The sequence below is a fragment of the Aquila chrysaetos genome, chromosome 7 (assembly GCF_900496995.4).
Source record: "Aquila chrysaetos chrysaetos chromosome 7, bAquChr1.4, whole genome shotgun sequence".
NCBI lineage: Eukaryota > Metazoa > Chordata > Aves > Accipitriformes > Accipitridae > Aquila > Aquila chrysaetos.
In genome coordinates, this window is record NC_044010.1 from 13668786 (window position 1) to 13687027 (window position 18242).

Consider the following 18242-nt stretch of genomic DNA (forward strand, 5'->3'; position numbering starts at 1 on the left):
CTGGATTGTTACTAACAAAGTCTGCTTTATGTGTACATTTGGGGTTTTTTTTGTAGAATTTCAGATTCCTGGAAAAAAAACTTAGAATTTGAACCAAGTAAATATGAGCACTGAAAAACCACAAGGCAATTAAAACCACTAATCGTTATTTTGTAAAAGGTAACTAAACCGTTCTTCTGAATCCTGTCGTTGAGATTAACAATATTTTCAGTGCTTCCCAAAAGTACAGGTAGTTTGTTGCCACATTGTTTTAGTTTGAGTGGAAGAACAAAAAAGTGTCACTTGTGTCCTTTGATCCTTTCCCCTAGTTCATGTGTTTATGTGAAAACATGAAATTCTTTTCATTCTTCTAACTCTCTTTGGAAAAACAGATGCAGTTTTTCCTGAGAGCTCTGTGGAGGGGGAAATGGGAAGAAAAATGAAGCAATCGAGGGATCCTGAAACTGCTTTACAAGAATAGTTTACTAAATAGGAACCACTGGTATTTCAAACAGTTTATTTCTTTTGTCATTTGCAGCATGGACAACACCAGCAGCACATTGCTTTGCAAAGGTTTCTTCTTCGATACTTGACTGCAAGCCCAAATTTTTCTTTAGATACTTGAGTGTATTCTTGAGTGTTGTTCATACTGATTTCAATGTTGTTGATCATCTCCCCTTGCTCTTCCACCAGAACTGATATCTGGATAAAAAGTTCCTTTAAGTCTTTGACCTGGTTCTCCAGATTGACTAGTTCTTTGTGTCTCTGTTCAATCTCCGAAAGCTGGGCTTTGGTAATTTTTACTTCAGTGAGTAGATTTTCATTGAAAATCTCCCATTTTCCTTGTTGGAGCATGTCATTGACTTCTTCCTCAGATACTTCTTTACCAGCTACTTCAAGCTGACGAACAATAAATCTTCTGCATTTCTCTTGCTTAGCAGTTATAGCATCGTTGTATGACAGCATAGCATTTAGGTAACGCTGGGATAAGAAAGCGTGCTGGGAAGCTAAAATTCTTACTGTGGCACGTGATGGCCCATGTTCATTTTCAGCCTTTTTCACTGTTTTTGACAGTTCATCCAAACATTTTCGTATGTGCTCTGCTTGAACTTTTATTTCTCTTGCTATGTTAGATTCCTTTTTAAGAACACTGAATCTTCTCATTGAAGATAGTAGGCTTTTTTGTTGTTGACTGAATTTATGAACTTCCTCCACCAAATTATTAATTTCATTCTGAAGCTTCTGGATTTCATGCAAGTGCCTTTCAGTTATGGGCTCTTTTTCATAAATAATGGCCTGCTGTTCAAACTCCTCCTGCTCCTCTTCTTGCACAGTTGCACCATTGTTTTGTCCAGCTAGCTGTAGTTCCTTAGCTCTCAGTTTAAGCTCTTGGAGGCGGTCTCTCATGGTTTTTGTGTTCAGGGTTTTTTTTCAGTTTTTTTCCCCCTCTTGCAACACAGGGAGTTAATTCCAATATCTTTTTTCTTGTTTCACTGTAATCAAAGTGTAACAACAATCAATGTTAGCAGTTACATGTATACATGAAAAGTAGTTTTGGAGATTAGAGCTACTTCCCTCTGCACAAAAGTAAAGTAAAAGTAGCAATGAATTGGAAGTGGTAGGTATTCTGAACAAATGTACAAGATAGGTGGCATCAGTGCAATCCACCATTTAATCCAGTTTCTGTAGGACTTAATCATAACCTAAAGTTTTTAATTTATCTTTGCATGGGTATGGTTAACAGTCTTCCCTCAGCTTCTTCACTATAGTGGTTTTTTTTCCACATACAGTGATTTGTAGCCCAAGCCCGTTTTTGTGGTAGATTTGTGGTGTAGGGTCCAGAACTTAGAACAATGAGGAATACGGCATGTGGAGAGGACTTTTATTTTGGGGAGGAAAAGAGGAGTAACTCAAATTCTTAGGTTATTGTAATTCCTTACTCGATGAAAATTAATCAACTTTTCAATTTTTTTGGAAAGAACAGTGAATGTGATGCTGCATTTTTGGATTCTCAGTAGGAAACACACACTTCAGCTTTTGAGGTTATGAGATAGACTAACGAATCAGAGTTCTGGCATGAATAAGTTACTTTAGGCTTTTAGTTTAGCCATGCTGAAAAAACTTTCTCCATTTTCCTTGCCTTCCCTTGCCTGGGGAGGTAAACTGATAGTAACTGAAGCAGTTAACTCTACAGCAAAACAGAACAGCAGAACTCTAATAATTAAAGAACTCTAATAATTGAGCATGAAAATACTTTTATTTTTTTAATGTCTGAGTTTTCATAGAGGTGGATCCATATCACTAATGTTGCAACTTGAAGATTTTCTAAACTTTTTTGGATTACTGTCATCTATTCTTACATTGTTATTTGCAGTCTTCAAAAAATTTATGCAAATATACTTTGTGCACCATAGTGGGATACAAATCAGTACTGTTTCTTAATTAATAGAAAGTGGATTTAGTTCTGTTTTCTACCCTAGCTGTTGTGCAAGCTCTACTGGAGATATAATTAAGGAAAGTTTCTATTGTGTATGTTTTAGAAAATATCTAAGGTCAACTATTTTTAATTATAGGGAAGAAAGTATTTTCCTCAAAATCTACATGAATGTTTTCCTTGGACTATGATCAAGAATGGAAAATTTCAGTAAAAAGTAAAATGCTCAGGAGGTTATGGGATTTTTACTTGGGGTCTTCTGGTTAAATCAAATGTGTGTCTTTCAAAGGGCTGTTCAAGCGTAAATGTTAAACAGTACAGCTGTATCTCCTGGCTGTTTTCAGAGGTTTCAGGGCAGTCTTCTGAAATAGTAGTGTTTGATGGGTACATTTTTTCTTAAACCCCAATTGTAAAGATTTATTTATTTATTTATTTATTTATTTATTTATTTATTTATTTTAGTAAGCAAATGCAGTATTTCTCTATAGTATCCAAAAGGATGCATTTGTAGTAACTGCAAAGGATCAGTCCAGTAACCTGTTAATATGCAAATGATTTTGTTACATTTGAAGAGCTTCAAATGATACTGCTGTGGTATCTCTGCTCCCTTATGCATATTTAAAGTCCCTAAATAGGTTTTTGCATAATATAAGTCATGGAGTTGAACACTCTGAACATGTCTTTCACAGACTTAAGTCTGGTTGTCTGCAGGAGGATTAGCTGAAAAACAAAACCTGAAATGCTACAGAGATCAATCATGAGAAAGAATGTTGAAATGCTACCCTAGTGTGGATTTCCCTTACTGTTTGGGGTTGGGTTTTTTTTCCCCTTAATGCCTTAGTATCTGAATTTAGTGTTTGTTGATTAACATCAAGAGAATCCAAAAAGCCTGGCAATCATTAGAAGTTACGGTAATGTATTGAGACTTGTGATCAGGTAAGCTTGAAAGCAATTTATTGGAAAACATTACTTTGGGGTGGGGAAAATGCAACATATATTAATTTTGTTACAGTAATTCCCCTTCATTGCCTAACTTGCTGTGTATCTCCCCACAGCAGAAGTCAGGCAATTTCTTCAAGGTAACATTCTTTAGTAATGTTTCAGAGCTGCTTGGCACCACGGAGACTGCTGCAGGGAAAGTTCAGTCTGGGGCATGTGAAAGGAACCAGGAGTGCTAAACAATGCTTCAGACAAGTGACCTGAAAATCTGTTTTAGTATAGCCTAACACATCTGTTGACCCATATTAATTTAGCATGGCTTGACAAGCCTCTGATTAAAAGCAAGTTCTAAGGGCAGCATTAATGCTTATGATGTGAGGTGGCAAGACTTTCTTGTATCTAAGAGAATGCAAGTAATTACTGAAAAGCTCTAAAACATGCATCCAGTCATCCAGTTACTCCTTCAGAACACAGTACAATTTCTGGAAAGGGCAGTTACCGATTTTTTCATATGATGATTCTCCTGTGGTTTGAAAGTAAGTTAAACATGGGAGCATAAGAACCATACTGGGTTTCATCTTCAATTTGTGTATCCATTAACAATTGACAGCTACTTTTCAATGTTTTGGGTGCATAGGTCTTGAAATAGCCATATTCCTAGGGGAGGTAGGGGGGCGGGGAGAAGCAATGGAATTGCAAATCTGCAAATATTCTCAGAGATCAAACTTGCAAAGAAGTAAGCAGAAAATACTTAAGTTTGATGTTAATGGATTTTTTGTTTGTTTGTTTAAACATCAGTCTCCCTAAAGAGTGGAATCTAAGCAATGAACCCTGGGTTTGTATCTTATATCCTATCGGGCTTGACTTCAAAACCCGCCACTAAATGTGCTTGCCAATAAATGTCGTTAATTATACTGGCAACTGAAATGCATGCTGGTTTCAAATAAATAAGGATGTCTTCATGACAAAGATAACCTTGGAAATTGTTGGCCTGACTTCTTGAGTGTTCCACAACAAGCTTTGTTCATATACTAAGTTCTTGTTGTTGTCCTACGTGTTTGTGTATATGTATAGGGGTCGGTCCTGTTGTTCTTTTGATTGAGATGAAAGATCTATTTCCTTCAAGTTTTTGTCAAGAGAGGGAGATTATGCCTATTCTTTTACAGTTAAGGGAATATGTGGACTGAAAGCACTCCAGTGACTTAGTGTGTCCCCTACATTCAAAAAAAGATTTTAAAAGATGATCCTTCTGAAGCAATAAAGTAGCACAGCCTAGTACATCCTCATCAGACTTTTTCTTCATTGAAGGTTGGAAAATTTAGGTTAAAACAGCTAAGAGACTGCAGTAAAGACAAAGCAAATCAGTAGATGGGAAAGCATTAGCTTGCTAAACTGTAGCTTCAAATTATTGACTATGTTTAGAAATGGCCCTAAATGCTCTTATACATATAAATCTGAAGAGCCTCGGTGAGGTTTGCCCATGTTTCTGGCCATTCCTGTGTCATAAATGCTGCTGTGTCATCTTTTATCTGAACTGTTACTGATGCTGAAACCATGTGTTTGGAGCCAGGATCACAAGCTGCTGGCCAGGCTTCAATAAAAGATAATCTGTAGAAATGGAGTTGCGTTAATAATAAGGCTGCAATAACTTAGGCAAACTGATGTGGCACTGTGCCTTCCCTGTTCACACTTAGAAGCAATGTGAGACTGAAAACATAGCCAAAGAACAGACAGGGCTACAGGATGGATTTGGGGAGGAGGTGGCCAGGGTAAGGAAGGGAAAGGAGGAAGAATCAGGCCCAGTTTTGCCCAGTACCTAAGTTGTACTTGGAGTTCAAGGGTTATTGATGTGCTTTCATACACAAATTTGGGGAGAAAAAGTAGGAATGCGCATGCGGTGTTTCAGTTTGGTCACTCTGGCATACCTTATCTTCTAGAAAGGTTTGCCTTCTCGCCCCTCGCAGTGTTTTTATCATGCAGATCCACTGGTGATTAAGTCTGTATTTGTCTTTCTGGTAGGCATCTTTATATATAGTTATATACAGTTGACAGGTTCAGAAATGCAATTTTCACATCTTTGTCAAATACATTTTAAGGGTATTGCAAGAATCTTTGCCTTCTGATAACTTTACTGTGTTGCTCATCAGGGTTATGAATCTCTCCAGTCAAACTGATGACATATGTGGCTGGGAAAGTCTTTATAATGACAATTACCTCAGCACACTGACTAGGGGAATAATAGATCCTGATGACTGGACCACCATTATTAATCTGTCATGATGATAAAGTATGTCCTGAATTCAAAGATCATGAATTTGGTGGAAATGAAAATTTTTATATTATCATCTCCATTTCTTAAGGGAAAAAAAAAAAAAAAAGCAAGTTGAAATGTCCTTTCGCTTAATTGCAAAGCAGCCATATAGAATGTTCTTCCACCTATCTAATTTATCAGTAGACCCAGTAAACAGGGAGCCTACATCCAAAAATGAGATTTGGGCTGCATTAAGTTAAAAGGCATAAATGGATATGTGAAGTAGATAAGTTGATAATATGGAACTCTTGTTACTGGTTGTAATTAGATATATTGGCTTCTCTTTTGGCTTTGATGAATTGTTTTATTTCCTCCCACCCCTCGACTTACCAAAACCTCCTGTTTATTTTAATTTCCATAGTTTTGTTCATTATTTCTTGGTTATTCAGCACCTTCATTAAAATGCCTAACACAAAAGCCTCTGTTTGTATTTGAACTTCGATGTAATTTGCATGCCTTCGTGCATTCGTTTTAACTTACTGCAGTCCACCAGGAGAAGAGGACTTGCAGACAATCAAGGGACAGAAATCTGTCTTAAAGAGCTCTTTGACATGTATGATCTGTGTTCTGCATTATACTCATTCTTTATGTCTGCTGAAATAGTACCTTTTTTTTTTTTTTAATGATTGCAAAAAAATAAGTGTCAGTTTGTTTTCCTGTTCTGTAGTTATGAGTCCATTAAGGGCACTGGGTAGAGGACAGTTTCAAGCAACATGTCCCTAAGGAATTTCAGGTTACAAGTAATCTTATATATTTTTTTATTATTTTTTTAAATCCATTTCCAGACTACAGTGAAATTGCATTATAGCTCTGTTATATGGTGCCAACAAACCTGTATAACTGTTATTTTTGAGCACAGTGGCTCTGAGTAATGTTCGGAGTCATACTCTGGTCTGGAACTTGATTACTGCTTTAAGTGTCCTAAGTTTAGCAAGAAAAAATTAGTGAGACACATATACCATTTAAGTGTGTACAGTTTAACTTATAGTTAAAACTACAGTTTACTTATAGTAGTCTGTGGGGAAAACTTGGGGCTTGAGTTAAATTTCAGTTTTCTCCAAGGCTGTGCTCTCGTATATTCTCACAAGAAAAGAAGGAACTTGTTTGATGGTCTTTTGGAATCTTGCCCTATTGCCCGAAGATATATCTTAAGTAACTAAAGTAAGCAATCTTGCTACAGGTTATGTTTAATTTCTCCTCTGTTTAAAAAGTTTCTTTTAACTTAAATACCTTGTAAACAAACATGCTTAAATCAAGGATTATTACACGGCAAGGTGGTTGGATGAAATTATCCTTTCAAAGCATCTCTGTCTTAGGATGATAAGTCCTTAGAAAAACATATTTAAAAATAATTCTAAGTTCAAGTGCTGTTTGTGGGAAGTGTGGGAGTGGTTCAACAGGAAAATACCAAAGGCAGAGAGCTTGCCCTGGTTATAAGCCTAAAAAAAGATGCCATTATATGTGGATGGTAGCTAATACATGATACGATAGTGCAAAATCAGTAACATTTTCAGCACAGGGGACTTCAGTGCTAATAGGCATCTCATTCTTAATATTAAAAAATACTAACATGTAAAAGACATTTGTCAGCCTTTCTCTCTAGGAAATAACCTGTAGCACATTGCTTCTGGCATTGCCTACTACGTAACATCAGGGAAATACATTCTGGTGGCTTGTCCCTTTGAGACAATGTTACCCACCATAGCTGCCATAAGGCTACCCAGTGAAACCAAAATGACCAGTATCCAGGAGCACAGAAATGCTGTGTTTGAAGCAAGGTAGCTTGGGAGTTCTCTAATTAGTGTGAAATAGATCATGGGAGGTGGAGAAATGTTGATACTGAGTAAAACCATGAGATTTAAATGGAGTAAAACAGGTCTTACTATTCAAGAAGTTCGTGAGATGGGGAAGAATGAGTCCAAAGTTGCTGGAAAACTGTGACCAAATCATGCTGCTAGAGTAAGCCCTCCAAGGGACATGTAGAGGGGGAAAATATACCTTAGTTATTTAAAATAATTCACATGTTCTTTGGCATTTGGCCAGAAAGCTGTAACACAATCATGTTGTAGGAGATGTAGCTGTCTTGTGTTGATTGTGTGGTGTGGCATGATATGGGAAAGAATCCTGAGAGAGAAGATAAGGGAATAATACAAGGTATAGACTTTAGCATTAGTGGAGTGGGAGAGTACAGCAGTTTGTAAATCACCTGTATTACAAGCTTTTATACTTTGAAAATCTCTACAACTGTCAGTACTTCTCTTACATTCCAATTAAAAAAATGGGGGGGGGGGGGGGGGGTTGCTATTACTTCTCTTACATTCCAATTAAAAAAATGGGGGGGGGGGTGCTATTCTATAAAGTGTTTGGTTCAAAGATGCACAGTGAATCGGTGGCAAATCTGAGATTGTTCCTTGAAGTTTTGGGACCTTTGTTATGAATGTGTGGCTGCAGATGTGGAAGACTTGACGAAAAGCACCTACCAGCAATTCCCGTGTTCCCTACTGATACTTTGGGTAATGGAAGGTGGTGAGTTCATGCTTTTGCACTGACATAAGTCACAGTAACGGTGACGCATACTGCACCTACAAGTCCTGACTGACAAAACAATGATCTCACTCTGCAAATAGGTCTGTAGATTATTCTCTGTAATTGTAAGGGAATGGAGTATCCCTTGATTAAAAGCAAAACTGAAGAATTTACTTAACGTTTTGATAGTGTTTTTTTTTACCTATTAAACCAGAGATTTACTGTCAGTAGTGCTGTTTAAGAGACCTCAGAAATGAGCAGTAGAGAGAAGTCCATTTATATGTTGTAGGTGCCTGGGTTTATTTGTTTATTTCCAGCAAGGATAATACTAGAAATCAGTACCTTCACTTAATTAGTTGGTGCAAATATGACAGCCACCTATAGGTCACAGAAATCCAAAAAGAAAATCATAATCTCCTCTGTCAAAAGATCACGTAATTAAGGTCCAGATATTGATATATTTTAAAGCAGTATTTGAAAATAAATTAGGAGCAAGAGAAAGGGCTGCAAGAGGCTAGAGGACAGGTGAAATTCTTTCCATTTAATAGGATATATAGTTTGAACTCCTAGTTAATGACTTTGTATTGCTATAAATCAGTTTCAAGATTTTTGTCTTCCTGACAGTAGAATTGCAGGCTCAAAATTTGTACTGTGCAACATCCTACCTACTTTACATTCCCATTTCATCTCGTCAGACCATATAGCTACGTATCACAACCTTGGAACTCACCTGTAATAAATGTAAGGATTTCCGGGGAGGTTTTTTTAAAAACATATCTTATAGGCAACTTTGACTAAATAACTTTAATGTTTACCTAGGTATTGATATATCAAGGTGAAATAGAGTCTAAGAAAATAATTCATATTTACAACTTTTTAAAATCTCATACAAAAATGCATGGCAATATCATTGTCATTGCTTTTGGAATTACACATCTGGAAGCTGAACATAATATTCTTGATGTGAGCTCAGACATCTCCTTGGATGCAGCCTATTTGATCAATAAGTATGATTAAACTGATAGCAAAGCAGAGTGTGTCAGAGAAACATGTTTTCAGTAAGTGGGAATATGATTCAGACCTGAGGTGAGAATGAGGCCACTTAACCAAAATTAAACAAATTATAATTGTTGACATTCTTGTGACCACTTGAAAAGGTAATGTGAGAATGAAGTTGCTCTAAAGTTGCCTAGAGATACTATAAACAGGATGAGTTTAGAATCTTATTTCTAACTATTCTCTTATTTAAATGTGACCTGGAGGAACTGTTTAGGGAAAAGGTTAAATTAGAGAAATGTCTCTCATATCTCCCTGCAACTGCATGAAAGCAAATTCCTAATTGATGTTTGCAGGCAGATAATCTTGTAGCACTTTATTCACCAGTTTTTCATTATAGTTTACCCTAATATTCAAAGGATTGTTTTGCATAAGAATTGAAGGCATGAAAAACAAACTAGAGAAATGAAATAAACCAGTTTATTTGAGAAAGAGCCTAGTATCAATCAGTAAAAAAATTACTAATGGGTTTGTAATTGTTGTCAACAATCCAGAAGGCACAGGGGCTTCAAGTGCTAAAGAAGAATGTAGTTTAAGATCTGTTAACACCCACCATTTGGATTATTTCAGTGTAGTTAAAAGCTTTTAAAGGCAATCCACAAAAAGTCTGCAGAAAGAGGTGGCTCGGAGCTTAATCTTAGAGTGCCTTATGGTCTCCAAGGGAGGCCAAAACTGTTGGCTAGTTCTCCTGTCTGCTTGTTAAAAATGTCAAGAGTTTTGTTTTCTGCAACTTCCTCAAAAAGCTGATGAACTGCCAGTAACTGAAGAGGAAAGAACAAACAAAACAATCTGACAAACTGACATCTCTCTGCCTGTTTGTGGATCAGGAGTTTGACTTTCATGGATATTAACATAAGCAAAACATAAAGAGACTAACAACCCTTTTCTTGCTATATCTGCTGAGGCCTCACTTCTCTAGGATAAAACATCCTACTGGTTGCTGTCTACAGGGTTGCCCAGGAAAAAAGTTAATAGATGAAATTTCTGAAGGAAAAAGGGTAGAACTGCATTTTTTGATAGAGATTGACCATAGACTGAAGAATACAGCATTGTTCTTTCCCTTGTGTAGACTGCTGTTAAATTCAAAGGTTCTCTCTCTCCTTCGTTATCGCAGGAATGCTAATTCAGTCACTCAAAGCTATGGCTTCTTGAAGTAGCCTTAAAGACTGATATTCTTGATCTTAGATAAATCATTCTCATAAAGATACATTTTCCTAAAGTTGCTTTTAATCATGTTGGTAGTTTGATACTGTAATACTTTGACATCAGGGTTGCTTTGCACTTCATTAATTTTGATGGCCACCATGCAGGTTTGACTCAAACTTTTGGGTTTGTGATAACTGACTCTGATTAAACTAACCTTAAAAGCAGCATCTCTGAGACACTTTTATAGTTTATGTGTATATGTTCCCCCCCTGCCAGTGTGTCAGTGTGTACCCTCTACAGTATTTAGTTTTCAGTGTTACGTTACTGTATGAGAATCCCACACAAGTGGAGAAAAAGGCGTAAGTTGCAAATTAAGTGTTTAAAAAAACCCTCCAAGTCTGCAAAACAAGAAAGCGAATGTGCACATACACTCATGCAAAATACCCTCTTCCCAAATAAACCCTTTCTGTAACACTTCTTGGATTTTTGATGAAAGCTGAGATACAAATATGTCCATTTCATACTGGATTTTTTTTTTCACCAAATCTTTTGGATTATAAAGTAAACTTTAATACTGATTTTTTTTTTTCTTTTTCCTCTTTGCTCAGTAATTTACATTTTAGAAACAGGTCAAGGAACACACATAGTTTGCATTCAGACTTTGTTTTTCTCTGGCATGTCTTCTGGCTTCTAAGAGAAATATTGTTACTGAACTGTAGATGTCAGTTGTGCCAATGCACACATACACTCCCTTTCCACATTGTTTCCCATGACTCTTAAAGTTCAAAAGCTCTCTAGTTGCTTAAAAAAATCCTACTTGATATAAAAGCAGTTGGTGCCTACCTTTTCTTTATTTCTTGTGTAAAGTAAGTTTGTTACACTGAGAAGTTTCCAAATATACTTTATGTGAAATTGAAATAAGCCAAGCATGATTTTAGATATGAAAGTTTCTTACTCAGCAGACTTAATGTGATAGACCAACAGACACTTTCCTGTGCTTTCAAGTATGTTTTGATATATGCCTCCTACAGTTTTTTAAACATGAAAAATTGCTATATATGAAGTTCTACTGACTTGGAAAATTAAAATCAAGGTCTATCCTTTAAGATAACTCTGATGTATTCCCTAAGGAAGGAAGTTTTATGCGTAAAACTTGACTCAAAACCTAGCATTCCTGTGCATGAGCAGCAGAGCTCTGAGACTGTATTCACCTAGAGAGATATTCAATTCTTTGCGGGGTAGACATCTATTATTTGCATGTCTTGACACTTTTGCATTCTAAACCACACTACACAGCCTTTTTTTGATATTTGCAACTTTATAAATGTTAAGTAAAAGAAAAGTCTTACCTTTTAATCCTGTGCTGGTGGGTTTCTGTTTTATCCTTTACAGAGGAACTACTGAGGTTAAGCTTCAGTATAATCTGAAAAACATTGTTTCAAATATTTGCCTAAGTAACGTGTCTTGAGTGGCATTCCATTAAGTCTTTTCTGCATGCCTTCTGCTTCTAGTTCTTATTTAGTTGTCCAAGGGTTCATCTTCAGGAGCGGTGGTGTGAGAGAGAAGCTGACTTCTGCAACTGCAGTAGACAGGCAAATTGATTACTTTCTACTTGGGGAATCTGGTTCTGCCTGTTTGAAACCCAGCCTTGCTGAGAGGCGGATCACTGCTGGAGCTGCCCAGTAGTAGGAAGTGTCTAGGAGCAGCTCCCGAGATAGAGACCTTGTAAGCTGGAAGTGGAGCACTGCCTACCTATGAAGCACAAGTGTAAGCGCAGGGATTGCTTTCTTCTACACTGAAGCACGAAGGGAAAAGGAGGCAAGGGTAGGTCATGGATCTGTTAATGCATTTACCTGAAAAGGAAAAAAAAAAAACAGCAAAATAATACCCTTTATCACGGTATCTTAAAAATATTTTAACTCCATTTGTAAGTTTGACCTAAAGGCTGAAGCGGGCAGGGGTGTACAGCAGGAAATGTATGACCTGTGCAGAACCACTTCAGTTCTTGGGGAGCATAAGGTGGAGACAGCTATTTGGATATGCTACTTTTCCAGGTACAGGACCTCAGCTGTATTTTTTGAATATAGTCAGTATTGCAACAGAAGTGCTGTGGAGAAAATGGAAGCTAATTGACCAAAAAGACAAATCTTACGCCTTTTTAAGGTATTAGAGGTTAAAAATCAGCAGCTACTGCAAGTTATAGGACATTAGTGTCACACTCACACTGAGGTATGCAGCTTACCAACATTTCATTCTGCTTCAGCTGTGCTTTGTAGAACGTGCAGTCCAATAACATTGTAAATAGGGCAGTTATTTAATCTTCAGGTGAGTAAAGGAATAGGCTGTGGCAACAAACTCTGTGTTCAGAAATATTTTCTTCAATTAGATCTAGATGAATTGACAGCACTGCTGAAGAATCCTTTTTGAGACTAAGGGGCAGTGCAGTAGGATTTTCAGACTGTAACAAAGATAGGTTATGTGGGGGGGGGGGGGAAAAAGTGGAGATAATTGTTTCCAGTCTTTTAATTACTTTCCATAGCTTTCTTGAATTTCATTTCAGTTTTTCCCTGGTTTAGCTTTGGCCCTATTTCATAGCTAAATACTGAGAGGACGTTACTTGTTCTAGCTGGTTGGTGAGAAGGAATAGTGCCAGAGAATCATAAGCACACTGAAAATGTCATAGGTTCTGTATATGCATTGAACAACAGTTAGGGAATCTCTGCACTAAATCATACAAAGTACTGTAGAAGTACTCTTTTTGTTGACAGGTGGGAAAGGATTATCAAAGCAGGGACAGGGAGGAGAGCCTTATGCTCCTTCTAGCTCTGCTGGCAAGTCAGCAAAGTTTTGATTATCAGTAGGATGTAGATGGTTTTATCACCAAGATGATGATAAATAAGTGAAGCTTTTGGACCACAGGTAGTTAAGACTGATGAAGATTGAGAGAGAATGGACATTTGAGAAGCTGTCTTTCTCTGGTCTCCTTCATAAACTCTTCTTGAAAAGAAAGATTAGATAATGAATCACAGTGCATGAGGTTAATGGTGACAAGGAGTGGTTTTTTGAGCTGTAGATGCAACACAGCTTTTTTTTTTTTTAATGTCTCTTTGAAGCTAAAAACTCTCTTGGGAATAAAATGTTTAAGAATTCAGGCTCTCATACTGCGGTTCTGGAAAATATGAAAGGATAAGTTCTTAGATCAAACTGAAGTGCTGACAAATTCTGCTAACTATGGAGTGAATTCTTACCACTGTTCCTTCTCAGGAAGGAGTATGATAAATCCAAAGTACAAGCTTTGGCCTAACATTCCCTGCAAGCCACTTGAGTTAATGATGATGACTTGAGATTTCAAAAGAAAGGCTATGTTGCCTGGTTCCAAAACCATCTGCCGTTACGTTCACGGAAGCCAAATATTTGTGATTATATCCAGAAAGTTGAATCAGAGTTCTCATGTAACGGAAGGGTTGCTAAATTTCAGAACAACATTATTTTAGTGGAATTCCTTTATTAAAGAGAGGCAAGTGCAATTTTCAGATTCCCTAATGCTATGCAATACTGCTCTTTGCAGCTTTTGCACTTAGCTTGGATAATTACTGTTGTAGAAAGCGCAAAGTAAGATTACATTCCAAAATGGTCCACACAGGTTCAAAGCAAACAGTACCAGTTTTTATGGTGAAAAGTAATAACTTTGAACAGTAGTGTATTGCTTGTTGTCCTAGTTTCAGCTGGGATAGTTAACTGTCTTCCTGGTAGCTGGTACGGTGCTATGTTTTGAGTTCAGTATGTGAAGAATGTTGATAACACACTCATGTTTTCAGTTGTTGCTAGTAGTGTTTAGTCTAAAGTCAAGGACTTTTCAGCTTCTCATGCCCAGCCAGCGAGAAAGCTGGAGAGGCACAAGAAGTTGGCACAGGACACAGCCAGGGCAGCTGACCCAAACTGGCCAAAGGGGTATTCCATACCATGGGACGTCCCATCCAGTATAGGAACTGGGGAGTGGGGGCAGGGGATTGCCACTTAGGGACTAGCTGGGTGTCGGTCGGCGGGTGGTGAGCAATTGCACTGCGTATCATTTGTACGTTCCAATCCTTTCATTATTGCTGTTGTCATTTTATTAGTGTTATCATTGTCATTATTAGTTTCTTCTTTTCTGTTCTATTAAACCGTTCTTATCTCAACCCGCGGGTTTTGCTTCTTTTTCCCGATTTTCTCCCCCATCCCACTGGGTGGGGGGAAGTGAGTGAGCGGCTGCGTGGTGCTTAGTTGCTGGCTGGGGTTAAACCACAACACTTGTAAAATATAATTGAAATTTAAGATATTATCTTTTCATAGTTCCTAGAGTTTTACCATACTAGCTTTTAATTGAAAGTAGATAATCGGAGAGGAAAGACTATATATCCTATTGTCACAAAGAGTTTTCATGCTAGATAGGAACAACTCTTTTTTGACTTGACCTCTTTTGTGAAGTTTAATTTATTCCTTATAGAACTCTCAGACCCTCAAGAAACATGAATGATTTCCTATGATTTTTTTGTCATTTTTGTTTGTTTAAAATATGTTTTTTGATTTCTATCTAAATTTCTCCATCTGTTCTTAAAATTTGCTTGTAAGTGAACTCAGAAAATCATTGGCCAACATGATTGCAAGTTTACTTTTTTAAGTTTTTCTTAGGGAATACATCTGCCTGGCTAATACCTTCCTAAATACTTAGGTAAACTTACCTTGTTAATCCATCCTGCCTTCCTGGATGTTGACCAATTTAAATCCATTTTAATCGAGAAATTGAGGTCTTGATGAGAGTCAAGTCCTGAGAGTGTCATGAAAATTATTACTTGGATAGCTGAGAGAAATCCCCATAAAAGAAAAGATTTTGCCTTTCTGTGAGTTGTGGTTCCATATAGGTTTTGGCAGTTACCCTTGCTTTTTCTTACATGTAGTTTGTGACGTACCTTTTAGGGCTTTAGATTGGAAGTTTTTCCAGTTTTATTTCATATACAGAGGAGTTTTCATTGAAACATTAAAAAATTAGTCTTGATAAAAGGAAGTAACTTTCATTTCTGTTGTTAGAACATGGTATCACCAGGAGTTTGCTGAGGTGAAGAACTTTAGCATTTGGGGTATTTACAATTCTGGATAGCCCTCTTATCTTTGTAGTAGTTATTGATAACAGTGTTGAAAGGAACATAACAGCCTCTGCTTCAGGGTGTATGTCCATATTAAAGTATGAAATAATGAATAACATACTTTGTGTGGTAAATCAGATCTGGTTTTAAAAAACACACATTAGTGGCTGTAGTGTTGGATGCAGCTACAGAGTATATGGAAGACAAATCTGATCAAGAACAACAGTCCCCCCAAAACTTATGATGTTTATTTTCTGGAGTCCTCTTTGCTACCATATCTCTAAGAAATAAGACAATGATGGCACTTAATCTTACAGAACACTTATTTTGTAAGCTATGTGTTTCATACTTTTTTTTTTTTCTTCCCTCTATTTAATAATAAAGTGTGGTTTTTTAGAGCTATTCATGCAAGTACCTCACTCTGAGCTTTAAGTTTTACTTATGAAGAGCAGGTTCAAAACATTACATATCAAATCGTTTGGCATCAGAGAGAAATTCCGGATAGTAGGCAAATGCAAGATGATCATAAAGCAGTATTATGCACATGGTTTGGGAAGTTGCAATGTTCTGAACTTTGATCTGTAGACTCAAACAGATTGTACTGCGTAGCTTTAGATGTAGAACAGTACAGTCTTTTACATCCATCTTAGCTGTAAAATATAATTTCTTTGTCTATTAATAATTAATAAATAATTCCTAAGCACCTTAGTAATTATTTAATGTAAGTATCTGCAGAAAATATTGCATGGACTAACGTTTTTTAAGTAGAAAGAACAATTCAGAATTAAAGCTGAAACAAGGCATTTTCTCTTTACTTTCTCCTTCTTCCCCTTCTTTTTCCTACTTTTGTCAAAAACTTAGATTTTGGAGATCTGAGAGTCTCTCTAGTGTCAGGGTGCTAAGTGTTTCTTTTGATCTTTTCTTTAGGCTGGCAAATAAGCAGGACAGAGAAGGAGCTCTGTCAGAAGCAGATGTAATCGAGTCCTTATCTCTGGAAAAGCTTGTCAATGAACACAAGTGTCTATGTCAAATTGTAAGTACATTTTAAGACGCTTCATTTTCTAATATATATTTAAAGCTTGCAATAAGGGGGAAGATCGTGCCGCTTAGCGTAAAACTGAAACTAAAACCCTGCAATCCCAGCAAAGATACAGTACCTGTATCTGTTTTGCAAGCAATTCTACTGTTCACCTTGACATTCTGCTTCTGGATCTGTTGAAGAAATCTTTATAACAAGGATCCTCAAAGTGTACCTGCTGGTCCATTCTGAAACCATGTAAGAATAATTAGTTACTGATGTGGTTTAAAACTTGCTTAATTGGACAGCAAGTTTAGTATTCCACTTTTTTAAAAAGAAGCAGGAAATGGAATTTGCCTATGTTGACGTTCAAGAAGGATCACTATTCAGATATGATGTTTGTCTCATTTCTGTTCATAGCTAAAACCATCATTTAGTCTGAGTCACCATCTGGCAAACAGCAAGAACTTAATCTAATTCCTAGGGCATCTAATTCCCAGCACAGCAGTTGCCAAAGAACACTGTTAGAGCTAGTTGCTAGTTAATATTTGTCCTAAAATAACTACATTTCAGAGGTAGTATTCATAGTCATGTTAAAAAAAAAAAATCATAAAAAAGTGGGGGGGGGGGGGGAGTTAAACCAGAAATCTGTATGAAAGCTACTTAATATTGGTCAATATTTCAGATAATTTATCCAAATCAGTAGTCCCTGAAGTTTTCTTTAAGCCTTTGCTTTAATCGACTAGTTTGTTAGTTAACTATTTGTGGGCTTTACTTTTATAATCTTTTTCTAATTGGAATAAGAAACATTTTAAAAGATAATGGAAGTTATGCTGTTATTAACCAAAATTAGAAGGCAGTTTTGCAAAACTATTCCAGATGGTATTTGGGGTTTAAAATTTAAAACAACCTTTTAATTCCCTAGGGAGATTTGCAAAATTCATAGGGTAATACATATTGCTATTATTTTCTTTAGAAAGTTGAGTTATAGCAGGGCATAGCTATGTTCATTATGTCATGACTCTTTGACTGCATTTCTTCGGTCAGTATACTTTGCACTATGCGTGTGTAGCAATCCTAAAAATAAAAATTGCAAATTCACCCTTTTTTTCCAAGGGACTTCTGTGACAAAAATATTTTCTTGCAAAACATTATCAGTATAAAAGACCTGAAAGATTCTAGTGTATTTTTCCAGTACTTTAGAATTACTTAATTTATGACATGTTCCAGTTCTTATTCTCCATTTATATCTTGGGTGTAATCAATAAAGAAACTAGATCTCTTACTCTCAGTCATTTTAGCTGAAAGCAGCAGAGAGTCTTACATACTCAGATAGGCAGCTTCTTCACTAGGCTCATTAAAGGTAAACATGGTCCCAAGTTATTTCAATGTGATGACTCGTGGTGAATTTAAACAGGAGTGTTGTGAAACAAGATTTAAGTAAAATTAGGCAAGGACCAACCCCCCTTTTTTTTTGTTCTTATTCTTTTAATTAGTTTTCTTCTGGATCTTTAAATTTCCCCACAAAATATTAAAGCAAATGGAAGGAGTCATTTGTCTCACTGTCACACAGTGTTAGTGAAAGTGACCTTCCTCTTTTTCTTTTTTAACGTGTCTGTATATTCTATATTTCTAAATTTCTATATTTTATAACTAAACTACAGCAATGATAATCTTGGTGCAAACCGAGAATAAAATTGCCCCAGTGCT

At 36.6% G+C, this 18242-nt stretch overlaps 2 protein-coding genes across 12 annotated transcripts in view; one reads left to right on the top strand and one right to left on the bottom strand.

The window, feature by feature from the left end:
* ARL13B (ADP ribosylation factor like GTPase 13B) overlaps window positions 1-18242 on the top strand; it is a 52873-nt gene that overhangs the window by 20621 nt on the left and 14010 nt on the right. For all 11 annotated transcript variants that reach the window (XM_030019997.1, XM_030019995.2, XM_030019993.1 and 8 more), the window contains one exon: window positions 16442-16547. In XM_030019997.1, the coding sequence (XP_029875857.1) occupies window positions 16442-16547 (106 nt within the window). The remainder of the gene's footprint in view (window positions 1-16441; window positions 16548-18242) is intronic.
* On the bottom strand, window positions 445-12485 carry STX19 (syntaxin 19). The gene is made up of 2 exons (XM_030020002.1): window positions 11741-12485; window positions 445-1472 (listed from the first exon to the last, which is right to left on the bottom strand). The coding sequence occupies exon 2, from the start codon at window positions 1384-1386 to the stop codon at window positions 508-510; it is 879 nt and encodes a 292-aa protein (XP_029875862.1). The 5' UTR covers window positions 1387-1472; window positions 11741-12485; the 3' UTR covers window positions 445-507.

Excerpts from the sequence above, each read along its gene's own strand:
- STX19 (XM_030020002.1), bottom strand. The coding sequence starts at position 1,386 with ATGAGAGACCGCCTCCAAGAGCTTAAACTGAGAGCTAAGGAACTACAG.